At 34.7% G+C, this 20898-nt stretch overlaps 1 protein-coding gene across 1 annotated transcript in view; it reads right to left on the bottom strand.

Annotated features, from left to right (window-relative positions):
• The window catches only part of Mob1b (MOB kinase activator 1B), a 59106-nt gene that overhangs the window by 24684 nt on the left and 13524 nt on the right, over positions 1-20898 (bottom strand). The window contains exon 2 of the mRNA XM_048785760.1: positions 2517-2683. Coding sequence (XP_048641717.1) covers positions 2517-2683 — 167 coding nt within the window. The remainder of the gene's footprint in view (positions 1-2516; positions 2684-20898) is intronic.

Genomic DNA, 20898 nt, shown 5'->3' with positions numbered 1-20898 from the left:
ATCCTCAGTACCACATAAAAAAGAAATCAAACTTAAATATTGAAGAAAGTAGAGCAGGACTATTATACTAAAATTAACCCTAAGAGTTTTTTTTTCCCCTGCTCTATTCCTCCATACGCCAAGATCTACTAAGTAATAGTAAATTATTACTCTGTAATAATAATTTTTAAATTGTCCTCCACGTGAATAGAGAAGAATTCATGGCTTTTGAAATAAGACAGACAGGTTTGAGTCCAACTCCTATACTTACAGTTGAGTTACTTAATCTTCCTGAACCTCAATTACTTACCTTCAAAATTGGATGAATCATAGAATACTAAAAAATAGTGTTAGTTTCCTCCCAAACCAAGATTTGGCCTCAGAATTCTGTGACACATAATTTATTTATAATTTATGCATCCTGCTTTTCCCAGAACACTGAACCTTCTTCCTATCTTCTTTAAAAATTTTCACTCCCTTTTCTTTCTACTAGCAGAATTTTCAAATCAGGCTCTGGTTTCTGGTTCTCAGACTAGCCATTAAATTTGTAAAAATTTCCCATCTGTTACCATTTATCTTCATTTGACAAATGTACTGAAGTCAAAAGGCCATTAAGATGTCAATCTTATCAACAATTCCCTTTACTGTGCACTCAAAATGTTTACTTAATCATTTAATGTCAATGAGGGGAAATACCTCTTCAGTCTCAAACCCTGGTAACCCCATCAAGAGTAATTTCAGAGGATTAGTATTAATAAGGAAAATGTTAGAGTCCAATATTTCAATCAAATACTGTATTTACAAAACAGAATTGTGCTCTAAGCAGATGTTCTAATGTATTAGTCCAAAGTAATTTTTGTCAAGCTAGAACAGAAGTGTGGAATACCTGTGAAATTTTAAAAGTTTGAATCAAAGTTCTAGACATTTCAATACTATAGATAATTGTGACAACTGAGACAAAGAGACAATACAGACAGAAAATGATTATTTGCTTTTATCCTTAAAAGTGGGAATCTTTTATACAGAAGTTCTACGTACCCATCCTTGCATTTTAAAAATTAGTAAGTGATACAGAAGTTCTACGTACCCATCCTTGCATTTTAAAAATTAGTAAGTGAACTCTCAAATAAATGGTACAAAGGCCCCAATGTACAAAAAAAGAATGTACACATATATTGGAAATTTATTCTGAATATCATTTGTGATCACATTATAATAATATAGTTCTTATCCAAATGTTGTTGCAATAAGGTTTTAAGACATGCCAATAAAATACCTCTGTTTCCTATATGTTATTAATTAATGGCAGCATAATATATAAATAACATGACATTTTAAATTATATTAAGATACCATTAATTATTATAAGAAAAATAATGTTTTACTTTTCCTTAATTAAAACCTGGACATTGGCTGGGGGAGTGGCTCAGGGTACTACACTAGTACTGAGTTTAATACCCCAGCACCAACCCCCCCCAAAAAAAGTAAATAAATAAAATAAATTAGGCCTAAACATTCAGTGTATGCTTTTAACTAAATCTCATTTTATTTTTACTCAATTCACATAAATTTTCTTCAATTATAAAAACTATTTCACTAATGCTGAAAAACTCTGGACCTTTTAATCCCCAATTCTCTCTGGTTTAATTCCCAAGAGTATATTTACTTTTTATTTACATGTTTTTTTCTTCCTAGAACTTAAGAATATCTTATACTAATTTCACAATATCACTACTGGACTATAATCAAAATAAGTACAGGCCACCTGCCTATAATTCCAACAACTCCAGAGGCTGCGGTGAAAAAATTGCAAATTCAACGCTAGTCTCAGCAACTTAGCAATTCTGTCTCAAAATAAAAAATAAAAAAGGTGCCTGGCATAGTTGCACACACCTGTAATCTCAGTGGCTCAGGAGGCTGCAGCAGGAAGATCATAAGTTTGAGGATATCCTCAGTAACTTAGCAAGGCCCTAAGTGACTTAGCAAGACCTTGTCTCAAAATAAAAAATAAAAAGGGCTGGGATGTAGCTCCGTAGTTAAGCATCCCTGGGTTTAATCCCTGATACCAAAAATCAATAAATAATTTTTAAAAGACTGGGGGTAAATGGGGCTGGGGTTGTTGCTCAGTGGTAGAATGCTTGCCTAGATGTGTGAGGCCCTAGGTTCAGATCTTAGTACCACATATAAATAAATAAAATAAAGGTACATTTACAACTAAAATAAACATATCTTAAAAAAAGGGAGGGGGCTGGGGGTAGAGCAACCTGGGTTAATCCCCAATAACACACACATACCAAAAAAAGGTGGGGGAGGAAAAAAAATAAGTAGAACTTAGTCAAGACAACAGTATGCTACTGAGGGAAGAAATTTACCATAATGATTAAAGTATAGGCTATGAAATTCTAGAGATACATATTTTAACTCTACCATTTAACAGATTGCTAACTAGATCTCAGAATAGATAGTATTCAATATTCACCTGCAGTGAGGCTTAAAACCTAATTCAGAGTCTACTGAGAAATAGAGAGGCTACTTACTGTTAACTGCAACCCATTCATTTAGATCTTCCCCCTCAGGAAGCATGACAGCCATTCTGAGGTTGCCACTGCCAAGTGTGGCTTCTGCATGCTTTAAGAGCTCATACTGGTGAGACCCCTCTGGGATGTTCTTCTTTGGTTTAAAAGTTTTGGAAGAGCGACTACCACTATGAAAAGAAAAAAAGACACTTCAATATTCAAGGCAAGACCTTCAATACAGTCTACTACCCTATATTACTGGACAAAAATAATAGAGGTTGCCGGGCACAGTGGCGCACATCTATAATCCCAGCAACTTGGGAGGCTGAGATAGGAGGATCGAAAGTTCAAACTAGCCTCAGCAAAAGCAAGGAGCTAAGCAACTCAGTGAGACCCTGTCTCTAAATAAAATATAATACAGGGCTGGGGATATGGCTCAGTGGTTGAGTGCCCCTGAGTTCAATCCCTGGTACCAAAAAGAAAGTGATCTTAAACATCCACATCCACAAATGAACAGCAAATATACCCTTATCTTCCCTCCCCACTCAGCATTAGACCTAAACTTATATCAGCCACATTAAATAATGGCAATAAAATTGCTGCAAATAATATGTTCTCTACTTAAAATAGCAACAAATTTTCTCTACATTCCCTAATCTAACTCCCAAGGAGGAAAAGACCTTTTAACTATAACTCAGCTACTCACAATAAATTAGTGACTCAGGATTACAGACTGCAATCTATAAAAACAGAAAAAGTACTTCCATGATAATCTGTACTCGTTTTATTCCTTTTTCATCTCCAATTCTTTCATTCTAATACAAATTTGTTTCCTTCTTATAAGAAGCATAAATATGCAATTTTATATCAATAAAACACAAAAATTCTAGAGCAAGGAAAAAAGCTAAATATTTTTCTACCCAATTATAGAAAGCATCAGCCACCATCTTAATGCAGAACTCTGGCTAAAGGGTTAAGTAACTAAATATTAGTATGGCTTGTTTGCTCAAATTTATGAATGTGTATCTAGACACACACATAGTGCATGCATGTATACATATACATAGAATCGGCGCATCATATCCATGGTTTCTGCATCTGTGAATTTAACCAAACAATTGAAAATACTTGAGGGGCTGGGGTTGTGGCTCAGTGGTAGAGCGCCCGCCTCCCACGTGTGAGACCCTGGGTTCGAGCCTCAGCACCACATAAAAATAAATAAGTGAAATAAAGGTATTAAAAGAAAGAAAAAAGAAAATACTTGAGAAAAATTCCATCTGTACTGAACATGTAAAGACACATTTTTTGCCATTATTATCTAAACAATACAGCATAACAGTTATTTACACAACACTTACATTGTATCAGATATTATAAATACTCTAAAAGTATATTAGGCTGGGGTTGTGGCTCAGTGGTAGAGTGCTTGCCTGGTAGAGTGCATGTGTGAGGCACTGGGTTCACTCCTCAGCACCACACACACAAAATAAATAAAAACTAATGTTATTTTTTTAAAAAGTATATATGTGGATGTAGACAGGTTATATGCAAATATTACACCATTTTAATAAAAGAAACTTAACCATCTGCAATTTTGTTATCTGAGAGGGATCCTGGGCCCAATCCCTAATGGATACCAAGGGATATATAAATATAATTAAGCCTTCCAAGCTTGGGCTTATTTCATCTTCCTCCTCGTTCTCTCCTTTCATCAAATCTAGTATGAAAAACACTAAATTTAGTTAGTTAATTTATGTAAACAAATGTACTTCACCAGTCCATTTTATAAAAGATACCTTACTAATTTATGTGTGATCAATTACAAAAAATATCTTTCCTATGACTAATGTGATATAAACCTTAACTGTACTCCCTTTAATTAACTCACCACTTGGATGGCTTGGATCCAGCAACTAAAGATGTGACAAGCAACTCTGAAAAGGGTTATTATAAATAGTACCCAAGAACCTCAAAGACATCAGCTATGCCAGTACTCAGGCAGGTCAGAGGCTCATCTGCCCCCCAAACCCTCTACTAATCAAATCTCTCTGTCCTCAAGTTTTAGGTTTCAGAATGCTTTTTTTGATCAATGCCTCTCTCTTGGGAGTAAATCTTTTACCAAATAGTAAAGATCTTATATTTTGGTAGAAAGAAAGGAAGAAAATAATCTGAGACTGATTTTATGAAGCCCAGCATTGACACATATAAGGCTATATTATCTCTGGCAAATTACCTATCTTTAACAGTGAAAGCCTAATAAAAATAACAAAACATCGCCAATACCTATATAATAGAAAAGTAGCAAAAGTGAAAAAATAACATGTAAAAAGCTTTTTTAAAATATTTTTCTTTTTAAATTGTAGTTGGTCACAATACCTTTATTTTATTTATTTATTTTTATGTGGTACTGAGGATCGAACCCAGTGCCTCTCATGTGCTAGGCAAGCGCTCTACCACTGAGCCACAAATCCAGCCCCATGAAAAGCTTTTAAAACTGTAAAATACTATGCAACTGTTAGTATTTTCATTACCTTCCCTTTTCTGAAATCAAAATAACTCAAAAAAAGAAAGAAAAGAAATAATAAGGCAATATACAAAGCTAGAGTCAGCACCCAATCCCACCCCTATCCACTAAGAATAGATGGGGAAAAATATAACCATAATATGAAAACAAATAGCTTTTCATATATCAAGTTCAAAGCAGATTTTTTTTTTTAATTCTGTTTTGTGTATATGTGTGTGTATTCTTCCTTACGCTCACTTGCATCATGATTCAAGTGACCTCAGAATAAGGTCAGGGCTATATTGGAAATCAAGGAAATAAAGGTCTATTTCTTCATTTTGCTATTTTCTTCCTCTGTTACATATGAAACCAAAAATTATCACCTGCTCTTCAATTTTTGTTTTGTTTTGTTTTTTAAAAGTCTGGAAAATGACTTTGTACACAATAGTATAATTTAGAGATGTTTTATAAAATGTTTTTAGTTCCTTGCAGACTCCTAATTCTTTCTTTTCTGTTCCTGTTTCTACATACATTCATACCTCCAAAATAAGTCCTCTACCTAATTCCCTCCCATCTAGAGGGAAAATCTGACTTTTATGATTAATTCAGGCAGAATATCCTAACTTCAATACTTTTTAAAAGATATTCTTTTTAAAAACTATTATTAGACATTTTACTCAATTCTTATCTGCAGCTTCTCCTACCAGAATCTACCCTGCACTGGAAGGGGTGATCAATATTGCTCCTCATTCCCACCTCTAAAGACCAATGATAAAAGCCCTTAAGTTCAAAAGCACAAACAGCAAAGTATGGACACAAAAGTCTATCAATAAATGCAAGTTCTTATAGTAACAATGTATGGCAAAACGCATATATCTCACATAGCATTTTAAGATATATAAATGCAAACCTTCAAATAAATTTTCAAAAAAGTTGCCCTTTCACTCCACTCTCAGAAGAAATCACAGTTTTCAGTATCCTGTGTATCTTTGTAGAGTCCATGCCTATACAAGCATAAGTGTTCATTTGCTATTACACTATTGTAGCCATACTGTAGTATATATACTAAACAGTGTTTTTTACTTAATATATCTAGAAGATTGTTGTATACTAAGGTATAAGTAAATCTACCATATTCCTTCTAAATTCCTTCAGATTTTATACTATTTCTTACATGGATACATCATGGTTTAATTAGTCCTCTAATAATAAACATCTATGTTGTTTCTAGTCATTTGCTACTGCAAACAATTCTGCAGATGCAGGGTAAATTCCTAGACTTGGGGTGCTAAAGGGCATGTACACTTTTAAACTTTGTATCATGCTTATTCTTCCCCCAAGTAAATTACACCCTTTTAAAATTCCAATAACAAGTCCTAGAGCAGCTTATTTAGGGAGACAGGAATTAGATTGCTAATTTCTCTTTTCAGCCCCCAACACAGAATCAAAAGAATTTAGAACTTTCTGAATGAAATATGAATAATGCAATCACTATATATAAGGAGTGTCAGGTTAATAGTTTATGGAATTATCCTGAAGCAATCACTTTCTAAATAAACATGCTATATACTCAGGTTTGTTTTCCCTGATCCACTTACGCCCATTTGAACGCAAAAAAATTGGGGGGATTAAGACAGGGTGGTTTTATCTAGTAAAGATCTCGGTCCTGCCAGGCGCAATAGTGCACACCTGTAATCCCAGCAGTTTAGAGGCTAAAGCAGGATTGCAAGTTCGAAGCCTGCATAAGCAACCTTGTGAGAACCTGTCTCAAATTTAAAAAAAAAAAAAAAAAAGGATGCCGTTGTGGCCCAGTGGTTAAACACTCCTGGTCCAATCACTGGTATCAAAAAAAAAAAAAAAAAAAAAAGAATTCAGTCCTAGTAACAGTTTTGAACACATTTCTCTTATGGTCTTCCAATATGATTTACCTTTTCAAATTTCAACATTATTTATTTCCCCTTTGAGATTCTAAAGATATATTAAGGGGCTGGTGTTGTGGTTTAGTGTTTATCACGTGTGAGGCACTGGGTTCGATCCGCAGCACCACATAAAATAAATAAATAAATAAATAAAGGTATTGCGTCCAACTACAACTAAAAAATAAATATTAAAAAAAAAGACAAGCCACAAACTAGCAGAAAAACCTCTATAAACCACATATAGTATATGATAAAAGACTTGTATTCAAAATATACAAAAAGCTCTTAAAATTCAAGAACAAGAAAAACAACCTATGGAGCCAACCTAGGTGTCCTTCAACAGATGAATCAATAAAGAAAATGTGGTGCTGGGCGCAGTGGCACACATCTGTAATCCCAGCAGCTGGGAAGGCTGAGACAGGAGGATTGCAAGTTCAAAGCCAGCCTCAGCAATTGTGAGGTGCTAAGCAACTCAGTGAGACCCTATCTCTAAATAATTAAATACAAAATAGGTCTGAGAATGTGGCTCAGTGGTCAAGTGTCCCAGGGTTCAATCCCTGCTCCAAAAATACGAAAAGAAAATGTGGTATATATACACAATAGAGTATTAGTTAGCCATAAAGAAAAATGACTTTATGACTTTTGCCATTAAATAGATGGATCTGGAGACTATCATGCTAAGTGAAATAACACAATCTCAAAAAACTAAAGGTCAAGGGGCTGGGATTGTGGCTCAGCGGTAGACGGCTCGCTCAGCATGTGAGGCCCTGAATTCGATCCTCAGCACCACATAAAAATAAATAAATAAAATAAAGGTATTGTATCCAACTACAACTAAAATACAAATATTAAAAAAAACTAAAGGTAAAATGTTTTTTCTGATATGTGGAAGCTAATCCACTATAAGGCAAAAGGGGGCAAGAAAAAAAAAGTGGTTGTTCAGTGGAATAGACAAAAGGGAATGAAGAGAGGGAAGGGAGAAAGAAGATAGTACAATGAATCTGACATAACTTTCCTATGTATGTATATGAATACACCACAAAGAATCTCATCTTGTGTATATCCACAGAAATTAATTTTAAAAAAAAATCTTACCAGTAAATGGCAGAAAGAACAACAGAGTAAAGGAAAGGGAGCAAGGAGTGGGAGAAGGGAAGAGAGAGATACTGGAGACTGAATTAGAACAAGATATATTCCATACTTTTATAATTATGTTAAAATATACTATTGTCATGTATAATTAAAAAGAACCAATATAAAAAAAAAGAAAAAGAAAACAACTCAATGAAAAAATGGGCAAAAAAGATAAACTCCCTCAAAGATATACAGATGGTAAATAAGAACATGAAAAAATGCTCACCCCATCATTTGTCATCGGGAATTACAAATTAAAACAATGACATATTACAACACACTTATTAAAATGGCTATAATCCAAAACTGACTATACCAATGCTGACAAGTGTTAGGTGCAGGGCAGGCTGAACGAATGAGGCTAACCCACGCACTCAAACCCCTCTCTGTCTGGTCCTTTATAACCTGTTTGTGTCAAGTCTGAACACTCAACCACACTCAAGGCTGAATACTCGACCCCCACCTGTCTGGTGCAACGGAAACCCACATCTAGCCCCTGCCTGTCCTGTCTGCCTGAAGGCAGAAGATGACACTACTTTATGATCCAATCACTGTACACCAACAAGGCAGCTTGCAGACCCAGAGACCCCATTAAATTTGGACTATAAAAAACTCCCTCCTGCAGATGTTTATTCATCACTTTAAGTGGAGAACAGAGTTAACTATAATAATGGAGAGGAGCCAAGCACAGAGTCACACTTCTGTAATTCCAGTCATTTAGGAGACTAAGAGGATCACAAGTTTAAGGGCAGCCTGGGAAACTCAGCAAGATCTTGTCTTAAAATAAAAATAAAAAAGCTGGGGATGTACCTCAGTGGTAAGAGGCTTGCCTGGCATGCACAAAGCCCTGTGTTCAATCTTGAATAAGGCCAAAAAAAAGAAAAAGAAAGAAAGAAAGAAATGACATGAAACTGATGTGAGCTATTCTCTTTAAGGACCTAGGAGTTGAGTAAGTAAGTGCCATCCCAATTCCTTGCTCATCTAAATGATCACTGTAGCTGGTCACAGTGGTGCAAGCCTATAATCCCAGCTACCAGAGAGACTAAGGGAAGAAGACCACAAGTTCTAAGTCAGTCTCTGAAACTTAGTGAGAGACTGTCTCAAAATAAAAAAAATTAAAAGCTGGGGATATAACTCAGAAGTAGAAAGTCCTGGGTTCAATCTGAAGTACCAAAATAATAAAATAAAATAAAAAATCATCATTAAAACAGCTCTGTTGCCAGTAGCAAAAAGAAAAAAATAAAAAAAAAACTAGCAACAAGTGCAAGCAGCAGGAGCTAGGACTACTTGTTCCTCCTCCATAAAAGCTAAACTACTAATTTAGTTAATGGAATGTTTAGAACTTTGTGAAGTAGAAATGTACGCTTATATTATACAAAGACCCAAAGGAATGCCCCTTGGTTTTATTTTTAAGTTAAAAGTACTTTCTGAGGTGACTGAAATATTCTAGACCTTAAAACATGTGTGGGTTACACAAGTGTATATGTTTGTTTCAACCAATCAAACTAAATATTTAAGACTTGAGCATTTCATTATATGTAGATCATATCTGAATACAATAAAATTAAAAATAACTTACAGCAGTAAACTCCTTAAACCTACTGAGACACACCTCTAAGCTACATAATATGGAAGTCCCACAATGCTCAAACATTTATACAATAATTTTTTTCATTACTAACCTCTTGGTCTCAAATTCTTAGTGTATTTGAGCCTTTAATAATATGAAAGACAGTATGGACTTTCTCTTTAGAGACATAAAAAACAATATTTTGCATACAGGAATTCAGGCAGGTGCTGAAACCTAATTCATAAATGTAGCCAAAGAAGATCTTCCCTCTCTAAAGCTATCATGAAAACATTAATTTTCTCCCTAAATATTCTGCGCTCCACATTTATTTTCTAATCCTATAGACGTATGTTTCAGATAAAATCATACTCTTAAATTCAGGACAAATAAGTTCAGATATTTTTGCTTTTATTTTAATATTTTTTTTAGTTGTTGATGGACATTCATTCATTCATTCATTCATTTATTTATTGTGCTGAGATTCAAACCCAGTACCTCAAACACTAGGCAAGCGCTCTGCCACTGAGCCACAACCCCAGCCCTCAGATTTTTTTATTCAATGAAAACACTCACAGTAGGTTATATTCTATAGTTTATTCTTTTTTTTTAAATTTTCTATTAATTTTTCTATTAAACAGTGACAGCAGAAAGTTTTGATCATATTCATTAAATAATCTGTACTATCTTCATTTATAATAAATTCACTGGATTAATATTTTTTAAAAAACAAAGAAATAATGCTGATGCCAATAAAAATAGATACTATCCCAGAATATATTTTTTTAATATTTATTTTTTAGTTGTACACAATACCTTAATTTTGTTTATTTTTATGTGGTGCCACATGTTAGGTGAGCACTCGACCACTGAACCACAACCCCAGCCCCCCAGAAGATATTCTTATTTCTTTTATTAAATGGCAGTTACATAAAAAATATTGGCAATGTGAATATAAAAGTTGAAATCATTTTCTTCTACAATATTATGCTAAAGTGAAATAAACCAATCCCAAAGAACCAAAGGCTGAGAATGTTTTCTCTGATACTCCCTGCTAGTTCACAATGGGGGATGGGGTTTTGGACTAGACAGAGCAAAGTAAAGTGGGGGGAGGGGGCATGGGGATAGGAATGATAGCAGAATGAATGGGACATTATTACCCTAACATGCATACATGATTACATGACCTATATAACTCTACATCATGTACAACCAGATAATGAGAAGTTATACTCCATATATGTATGATGTGTCAAAATGCATTCTACTGTCATGTGTGATTAATTAGAATTTAAACATTTTTAAAAAATCATTTTTTCTTACAAATCCAATTCAAAAGCAGCTGATTAGATTTCAAATGCAACTGACTTTTTTTTTTTAAGAGTTAAAAAAAATAGGGGTCATTCCTGATTTGGCATTAAAGTTTAACCAATTAATAAAGGTCAAAGACATTAAAGATTTAAATTTGCTATACAGCAAATCTTCTGAAGTATAATCAGATCAGTATAAAAAACATCATTGAATATTGATAAGTAATAATTAAGTTCTAAAATTTACCAATGCTTTTTACAACTATTAAAATATTCTAATCAAGAGCTTTAAGAAATTCAGGAACAAAATTCTTATTATAGGACTAATTTAAAATTATCCATTCTTCTGACAGATTAAGTATATAAATCTAACTTAAACATATGATAAAATGGAAAATACCAAGTAGTCTGTGATTTCAACAGTTAGTTTTGCATGAAAGGGACTAAACTATCTTCTGAACAAAAGAAAGATACACTAAAGAGAAATGCTATAATCTGAAAAAGGACAGAAGGGAGTAAAAAGGGGACAGGGAGAAATTCCATGAGCGGTAACTAGAAATTAAACCATAGTACTGAGACATTTCATATCTATTAAACCACAGTACTGAGACATTTCATATCTAAAAGGGCATGTGGAATATCAAAATAGTCTGTTAAGAAACAAAATAGTCAGGGAGAGATCTGATAACCAAGAACAAATTAAGAGAAAAATAGATAACATACATGTAGCAATAAATATCTACTACTGCAGTTAAACTTCAGACAAAATACTGTAGTTCAATTTAGTTAACCAAATTCCAAATATAAAGCTCAGATACTTTTAAAGGTTCGTTAACATTTTAATGGCCTAATACTTTTTTTTTTTTGAGAGAAAGAGAGAGAGAAAGAGAGAGAATTTTTTTGATATTTATCTTTTAGTTTTCCATGGACACAACATCTTTATTTTACGTGGTGCTGAGGATCCAACCCAGCGCCCTGCGCACGCCAGGCGAGCGCATTACAGCTTGAGCCACATCCCCAACCTTAGGCCTAATACTTTTTATTGTTAATCTGGAAATAAAACAAAAGGGAAATTATTCACCTACCTAAAATCAGACTTTTAACTGACATTTAACTGATAACAATGATGACAAACAGATCTTTAATCCTCTAGGCTATCTAATATTGCCATGTTAAACACTGACAAACTGTGAAGATGCATAAAAGATATTCCGTTTTCTTGTAAAAAATTCTTGAACTGTGGAAATGTTAGTTGAAAACAAAGGTTTTTAGACTTACTCTTAACACACAGCAGACAAATTCAAAGCAAAGACAATTCAAAAAACAAAGTAGGTCAACACAACGACATAATTTCTTTGCATTTAGACATGACACAGTTGTGAATGCTTAACAGAACATGGTAATAAAATAAAAATAGATTAGTACTTATAAGAAAATTTTTTAGAACAATGGCTAAAAAGTTAAAGATGGTGGGCTGAAATATATATTAGCCTCTCACTCCTTACTAAAAGTAGCCAATAAAGTGAATTTTTAAAAAACCATAATCTGGGGCTGGCGTTGTGGCTCAGCAGTGGAGTACACGCCTAGCACGTGCAAGGCGCTGGGTTCAATCCTCAGCACCACATAAAAATAAATAAATAAAATAAAGGTATTGTGTCCAACCACAACTAAAAAAGAAAAATTTAAAAAGAAATCATAATCTGCCTGGTACAGTAGCGCACACCTGTAATCCCAGGAATTTGGGAGGCTGAGGCAGAAGGATTGCAAATTCAAAGCTAGCCTCAGCAACTTAAAAAAATGGGGGGGGGGGGGAGACACAAAGGATGACACTACACACGATGACGACTACAACAGCTAATAGGGGCAATTACCAAGAATACAAGTATCAATAAATGTTGGCAAGGATGTGGAGAAAAGGGTACATTCATACATTCTGGAGAGACTGCAAATTGGTGTAACCTCCCTGGAAAGCAGTATCTACATTCCTCAGAAAACTTGGAATGGAACCACCATTTTACCCAGTTATCCCACTCCTTTGTATGTACCCAAACGAGTTAAAATGAGCATACTACAATAATGCGGCCACATCAATGTTTATAACATCTTAATTCACAATAGCTAACCTATGGAACCAACCAAGATGCCCTTCAACAGATGAATGGATGAAGAAAAAAAATATAGTTCGTGTCATAATGGAATATTACTCAGCCATATAGAAGAATGAAATTATGGATTTGCCACTAAATGTATGAATCTGGAGACTATCATGCTAAGTGAAATAAGTCAATCCCAAAAAGACCAAAGGTCAAATATTCTTCCTGATGTAAGTGGATGCTAACCCACAACAAGGAGGAAGGAAGGGGAAGAATAGAAATTCCGTGGAGAAGACAAAGGGGAATGAAGGGAAGGGAGGGAACATAGAAATTAAAAAAAAAAACAGTGGAATGAATCTGATATAACTTTACTATGTATGTTTATGAATACACCACAGTGAATCTCCCCATCATGTACATTCACAAAGCTAGAAAACAAATTAGAATAGGATATATTCAATGTTTGTATAAACATATCAAAATAGGTTCTACTGTCATATATGACTAAAAAGAAAAAAATTTAAAAAGAAAAAAGGAATAGGGATGTAGCTCAGTGTTGTTAAGCATCCCTGGGTTCAATCCTCAGTACATTAAAAAAAAAAAAAAAAATTCCCCTAAAAATAAAGAATAAAAGAGGAGACAATAATAAAGTTTTGGAAATTATAAAGATGAATAATTGCATAATGTATCTAAGAAAACCTAATTCTAATGCTAAAGTTAAAAACAACTTAATTTATATCATAACTCCCATAAAATGTTCAGGAATTAGTAGTACCTATAGATGTAGAATACTCCAGAAATGAGAGTCAAGATGAAATAAGACTTTCAACAGCCTGTTTAAGATGCAGTAAAAACTAGGTGTGGTGGTACATGCCTGTAATTCCAGCTACATAGGAGGCTGAAGCAGGAGAATCACAAGTTTGGGGCCATTTTAGGAAACTTAGCAAGACTCTATCTCACATGTAGCTCAGTGATAAAGCATTTGCATATGCAAAGGTCCTGAATTCAAACTCCAGTACTGCCCACCCCCCCAGAAAAAGCAGCAGAAGCAGTTACATCCCCAGACACACTTGATACCCACACAAAAGGGTTCTATACTAACCTTACCCTAAGAAAAGACTAGAAACTCAAGATTTATTCTGTGGAGAGGTCAAACATAGTGTCTCTGGCTTGGGAGACACAGGTAAACTTGCAGGCAAGGAACACACATCACACATAATACTGAAAAGCGAGTTTGAATAATCAATGTTGAGACCCCTGTCTTTTCCCCGCAATCAGGACCCCAAAAACTTTGCAGCCAGGATAACAACCTCCAAACAAAGAGCAGAAAAGCTTTTTCTGGCAAATGTAACCATACCAGATGTAAAATTAAAATCCTGGAAAGAAATACCAGGAGTTCCGCAAGGAAACAGCCTAGCCATATTGCCCTTCAGCAAAGCTGACACTGACATGCCTATGCCTTCCATACACTTCAATGCAGAGATCCAATTGGTTTTTTAGTTATCCTGCTTATAAATAAAAGCAGAAAGCAAAAAGATTGCCAGACACCTGAAGGAAGCGTCTACATGAGATCACACCAAAATTGACAGAACAAAGCAACTGGAGGACAAACTATACAGAGTTAAAAATCTCAAAAAAAAAAAAAACAATGATATCCTTAGCTGGCGTTATGGCTCAGCGGTAGAGCGCTCGTCTGGCACGTGCAGAACCCTGGGTTCGATCCTCAGCACCACATAAAAATAAATAAATGAAATAAAGGCATTGTGTCCAACTACACCTAAAAAATAAATATTAAATAATAATAATATCCTCAGCAATAAAAACTTTTTGCTTCAAGAAATAATATGATATTATATGAAAAAGAGAATTTAAATAAGACTCTCAAAATTTTTAAAAGGTAGCAGAAATAAAATAAAAGGAATAGGAAATAAAACTGAAGTAGTCTACCAGAATACTGGTGGTCAAAAAGATAGAAAAGAAAATGAAGGACCAATCCAAGAGATCCAATCAATAAATAGGTTATAGGCAATTCACAAAGATATAACAGAGAAAACAGAAAATATTTTTGAATCAAAGAAACAAATCAGGAATTTTCCAAGAACTAAAAATATCCTATAGCCTCAAGGAGAACCCACCAAACACAGTGGATGAAAATAGATCCATACCAGAAAACGCCACTATGAAATTTTAAGAAATGAATGTAAAGATCTTAAAATTAAATTTTAAAAAAGTTTCATACAGTATCAGGAACCAGAAAGGCATTTAGAATTCTCAACAAAAAAGAGAACTTGAACTTCAGACAAAAGAAAACTAAATTGTATGGGAAAATTAGTTCCAATCTAGAATTCTAATGGCCTTTGCTGATACCAATCAAGTATGGACACAGAATAAACTTATAAATATATAAAGGTTGAAAACATTTTTTGATCTGCCACACTAAAAGGAGTAAATCAAAGAAGAAGATAAGAAATCTAACTCAAGAACTATGCAAGGAGAATTCTAGGATGAAGGTAAAGGGAAATTTCAAAACTAACAGCAATGCAGCAGGACTAGATAATATCAACCAATATAGACCAGAAAAAACCAGAAAGCTCCACAGAAATATGTTCCAGAAAATAAAGTGAGCTCAGTGTGGTGGCACACAGTGTAATCCCGGTGCAGTTAGACGCTAAGGCAGGAGGACTGCAATTTCAAAACCAGTCTCAGCAATTTAGCAAGGCCTTAAGCAACTCAAGTGAGGCCCTGTCTCTAAATAAAAAATAAATGGGGCTGGGTATGCTGGTCATTGGTTAAGTGGTCCTGGGATCAATCCCTGGTACCAAAAAAAAAAAAAAAGATAAAGTAAAACAATCTCAATGTATTTGAAGGTTAACTGGGGCAAGTTTTGGGGAATGACTACATAAAAAATTAAATAAAACTATTCCAAAAATAACATAAAGTTGTTCTGAAAAGGAAAAACAAAATTACAACATAGTACTTAGCTCAACTATCCACAGTGTTTATTTAGTACTAAGTATATTGAGAAGGTAGTAGGATGGGACATATTATGAACGTGAGATTTGGTAGTAAGGATGAGGTAAATTATACTTTTCTTTCACAAAATTCAATAGTTAATGCCCCAAAATGAGGAAATCAAGAAATAAAAATATAAACATGTTGTTTTTAACATATGAAATTAAATATCAAAACAATCAAGTAAAAGGATTCAAAGAGGCTGAATCTAGGAAATAGAAAAAGAGGAGGTTGCTTTTATCAAAAGCCTTACAGAACTATTTGATTCTAAATTAAACCATGTAATGTGCAATTCTGACAAAATAAAAATGATTTTTAAAATTTGAAAATTTAATTTTAAAAAAAATTGAATGCTTAATCAAAAGATGGTACAAGGCATGGTGGCACACACCTATACTCCCAGCTATTCAGTAGGCTGAAGCAAGAGAATCAAAAGTTCAAGGCCAGCCTGGGCAACTTAGAGAAAACCTGTCTCAAAATAAAAATAAAAAGGGCTGGATGTATCACCCTGAGTTTAATCCCAGTACGGGGGGGGGGGGGGGGGTTGGATTCCAGGGGTGCATTGTTATTNTGTGAATCAGAGAAATGAGGATAACCACAGATAACATTAAGGATTATTTTGAAACATATATTGAAATAATATATGTGAAGTACTTTTTTTATCACACAGTATTCAACAAAATTCAATGATAAATAATTGTACCTCAATATGATAAAGTTCCTATTAGAAGTGTGCATAAAGAATCAAGGAAGTACAAAGCAAAATTATTCTTTAATTATCAGGTAAAGTTGTAGGTAGAAGGTAAGAGTTGATCTGGGCCTTAGAGGATTAGGAAAAAATTGTGTAGAAAAATAGGACAGGCAATCCCACATGTGAATACAAGAATAAAATTTGGAAGAAAAATATTGTGTGTGAAAAACATCATGCTCTAGTCAGAACACAAGGCAGTGGCATTTATGAGGAATAGAGATCAGTTTTATCGCTTTGAAATTGAAAGATATAAAAATAAATAATTATAGTTGCTTTCTAATAAACATTTACAATGGACAAAATCACAGTGATAAGATGTTTTGTTGAAAACTGTCAAATGTTGTTGTAAAATTGACATTATTATCTCACTTGTTTGTTGAGAGATTGAGAAATGGAAAGGTTCAGTTACTCGCCCACGGTCATTGTATTGTCACAATAAATTTGACCTAGACACAGGATAAATGCTAAAATCAGGATTTGGATATAGACAGCAGGACTTCTGATAGCATACCATGTCCTGGGCCATAAACATTTCAAATGTCACAAATGCACATCAGTCCATTACTGACATACTTGTATTAATTTAAATAGAAAAAGACATTGGAAATAAGGCCAGTGGAACTGAAGAATATATGCTCTGCCAGGTAGATTTTTTTTTAAGTTAAGTGCAGCAGTCTAAGGGTCATATTTGTCCAGGTGATCAATTTTTCATGATATTAAACAGTCAAGTGTCATGCAAAAACTTTATGTTAACAGAATAACAATGGATTTTACAATTTAGAAATTAAAAATAGAGTAAGGATGGATTGAAATGATGAGAGGTTAGAGGGCAATATAAAGAAAAAATAAAATGAGTCTAACAGAAATAAAAACAAGAAATTGTGTTTTGGACAGAGCATTGGTTATGGAAGGGTTGAAGGTTACAACTCAGAGACCCTTGTGATTGCCTAACGAACCAAACTTATTTCTTGTTGAAAAACAAAGTTCAGCAAAGGCCCTCCAAAACAGCATTGGTTCTGAGTATTAAGAAACACAGTTTCCTCGAGTTCAAAGCCAGCCTCAGCAACAGTGAGGCACTAAGCACCTCAGTGAGACTCTATCTCTAATAAAATACAAAATAGAGCTGGGGATGTGGCTCAGTGATCATGTACCCCTGAGTAGTTCAATCCTCAGGACGCAAAAAAAAAAAAAAAGAAATACAATTTGAATCAAATATCTCACTTTGTAAAAAAAAAAGTCTGCTTTACTAACTTATATTACTTGCCAATCTTAGAAAAAGAAAAAAAGAGAGAAACATTTTCCGAGTAAGTTATTTTAAACTTCTTTTTTTAACTGTAAAACACATTTATAGACAAAGGATTTTCAAATTATATTCTACCCTCTACCTGTCACATGACTTCATTTTTAAATAAAATTGTTAATTTCATTTATTAAAGAGCTTCATTCCAAATGTTAGCATATATTTTTCTCCTTTTAAAATAGAAGAAGGGACTGGGAATGCAGTTCAGTGATAGAGTGATTAGCATGCATAAAAGGGAGAGGGAAGAAACCAAGGAAGGAGTAATGACAAAGGCTGCAATTTCCCTTACTATGCCATTAGAAATATAGGCGAACAAGCTGGGAATGGTGGCACATGCCTATAATCCCAATGATCAATCAGGGAGGCTGAGGCAGGAGGATCATAAGTATAAGGCCAGTCTCAGTAACTCAGCAAACACCTCAGCAACCTAGGGAGACCCTGTCTCAAAATAAAAAATAAAAAGGGCTGGGGGTATAACTCAGTGGGAGAGCACCCTGTATTCCATCCCTGGTACAGGTGGCGGGAGTGGGGTGGGGAATATCCTTGGAAAAGTTTGTATTAAATTGTCCAGGGCTCAGGATGTAGCTCAGTGGTAGGGCACTTGCCTTGTATGTGCAAGATCCAGGGTTTAATCATTAGCACCACAAAAAAGAAAAAGAAAAAAAAAGTCCAATGGGCTGGGGCTGGGGCTCAATGATAGAGCACCTGCCTTGCACATGTGAGGCACTGAGTTCAATCCTCAGCACCACAAAAAAATAAATAAAGATATTGTGTCCATCTACAGCTAAAAAAAATATTACAAAAAAAAAAATCCAAGAAGATTTATGATTGCTTTCTTAGTGGTAGGGATGCAGGGAAATGAGCACTACTTCACTAGTATCGGGAACACAATTTATGGAGTAGAGAGTAATCATACACCTGACACATGCTAATTCTTAAAAGGTCTCTATGCCAGGCATGACACTATCTCAAAATGAAAAATAAAAATGGCTATGGATATAGCTAAGTGGTAAAGTACCCTGTTATCATCAGGGTGTCTAGTTGGGATCCCAAGTCCTTGGTGCCCCAAAGAATTGGGCAAGGCACACACAAGTAACAGGCAAAGTACAGATTTATTGAAGGTAAAAGTAGAAATAGCACTCCGTAAGGTAGAGTGGAGTGGGCTGAGCAAGAGATGAGGGGTTCAAGGCTCTGATGTCTGGAAATAAGTCTTATATAAATGTCGAAATAAGTCTTATATAAATGTCTTATATGTTGAGCTGTGAAGCAGTTTCTTCCTTATACTGACCTGATTAAAGACCTTACCCCATTTGCCCCCATTGGTTACCTTAGGATACCTGATTAGATTATTTGCAATTTTCTCCTATTGGTTACTTTAGAAAACCTAATTAGAATGTCCAATTTACCCGTTGGTCATTTTAAAATACTGAAGCAGTAGGCAAGAGTTGTCATGGTGATAAGTTCTCAGTGGGGGAGCCATCATGGTAATGGGACTTATCCTAAACAGGAACATGACTATATGACTGTCTCCCCTGTCCTGTCCTCCAGTGGCATCCTTCTTATACCCTGCCTCCACTATCCTGGTATCCCTGAACTCTACCTAACACACTCCTGTACTCCATCCCTAGTACATACTATAGGAAATAAGGAAGGAAACAAAAGTCCCTATAAGGTCTCTATAAAACTGTGTAATAGGAGCTAGAATTGTGGCTCAGTGGCAGAGCACTTGCCTAGAATGTGTGTGAGGCACTGGGTTGGATCCTCAGCACCACATAAAAATAAATAAATAAAAAAAAGGTATTTAAAAAATGTGTGATAATGGCCCAATAAACAGATGTTCCAAATCTTTCTGTGCACAGTAGCCACCTTTTTATATTTTCCCTAAAATCTTTATGAGGGAAAATTAATCAGAACAACAACAACAACAACAAATCAGTCACACCCCCACCTTCTGCCATGAAAAAAATGAAATTATTGATATGTTTAAAAAACTGTTTTTTTTGATGCTATATAATTTATACTAGCCACTATGCTACAAGGTAACAATTAAAAACAAACAGTATTAAGGGTTGGGGAGGTAACTTAGTGGTACAGCATCTGCCTAGCATGTGTGAGGCCCTAGGTCCATCCCCAGCACAACAACAACAAAAAAAAAATTTTTAAGTAAAAAACAAATAGTTTTTGCAACTTCAAGGGAACCACATAACAGGGATCGCAGTTACCTTTTCAAAAAAGGATATAATAAGGACTATGAAGAGCATGGAAATGGTATCTAACAAACTGAAGGGGACACAGGCCAGGAAAAGAGTTGGATCCTAAACTAAAAAAATGGGTATGAGGAGAAAAGCAGTCTAGCTAGAATAATAGGAATAGCATTTACAAAGGCAGGCTGTCTTTGGAGAAATTCAAATTGAAAAAAAAAAAATGCAAATAAAATAGCTGAGTACAGTTAAAGAGGTAAGTCATTGTACAAAGGCACAGATGAGGCTGGAGTGAGTGGTAAGCAAACAATATGGAGATCCTCTGCCTGGAGTTTGGCCAAACACTTCCAGCCCATTCCAGTCTCTACCTGAAAAGCCCAAATGAACTGAAGGAAGGGGGTGGGTCAAAGGATTCAGCCACCTCCTATCCTTATTTAAGGGAAAAAAAAAAAAAAACCTCAGTGCTAGAGATAAGCAGCAGTGGCAGCAGCACCAAGAACAAGCAAAATAGGCCCATGAATCCACCCAATAAAAACTGTCTCTACCTAAAAATACAGAAGCACAAATCTGCAAAATTGCTCCTGTTTTGAATAAATTAATATACTATACACAT

This window comes from Marmota marmota, unplaced genomic scaffold, assembly GCF_001458135.2.
Source record: "Marmota marmota marmota unplaced genomic scaffold, marMar, whole genome shotgun sequence".
Classification (NCBI taxonomy): Eukaryota; Metazoa; Chordata; class Mammalia; order Rodentia; family Sciuridae; genus Marmota; species Marmota marmota.
Note: the sequence above shows the minus strand (reverse complement) of the source record. Positions and strands in the feature narration are given on the sequence as shown.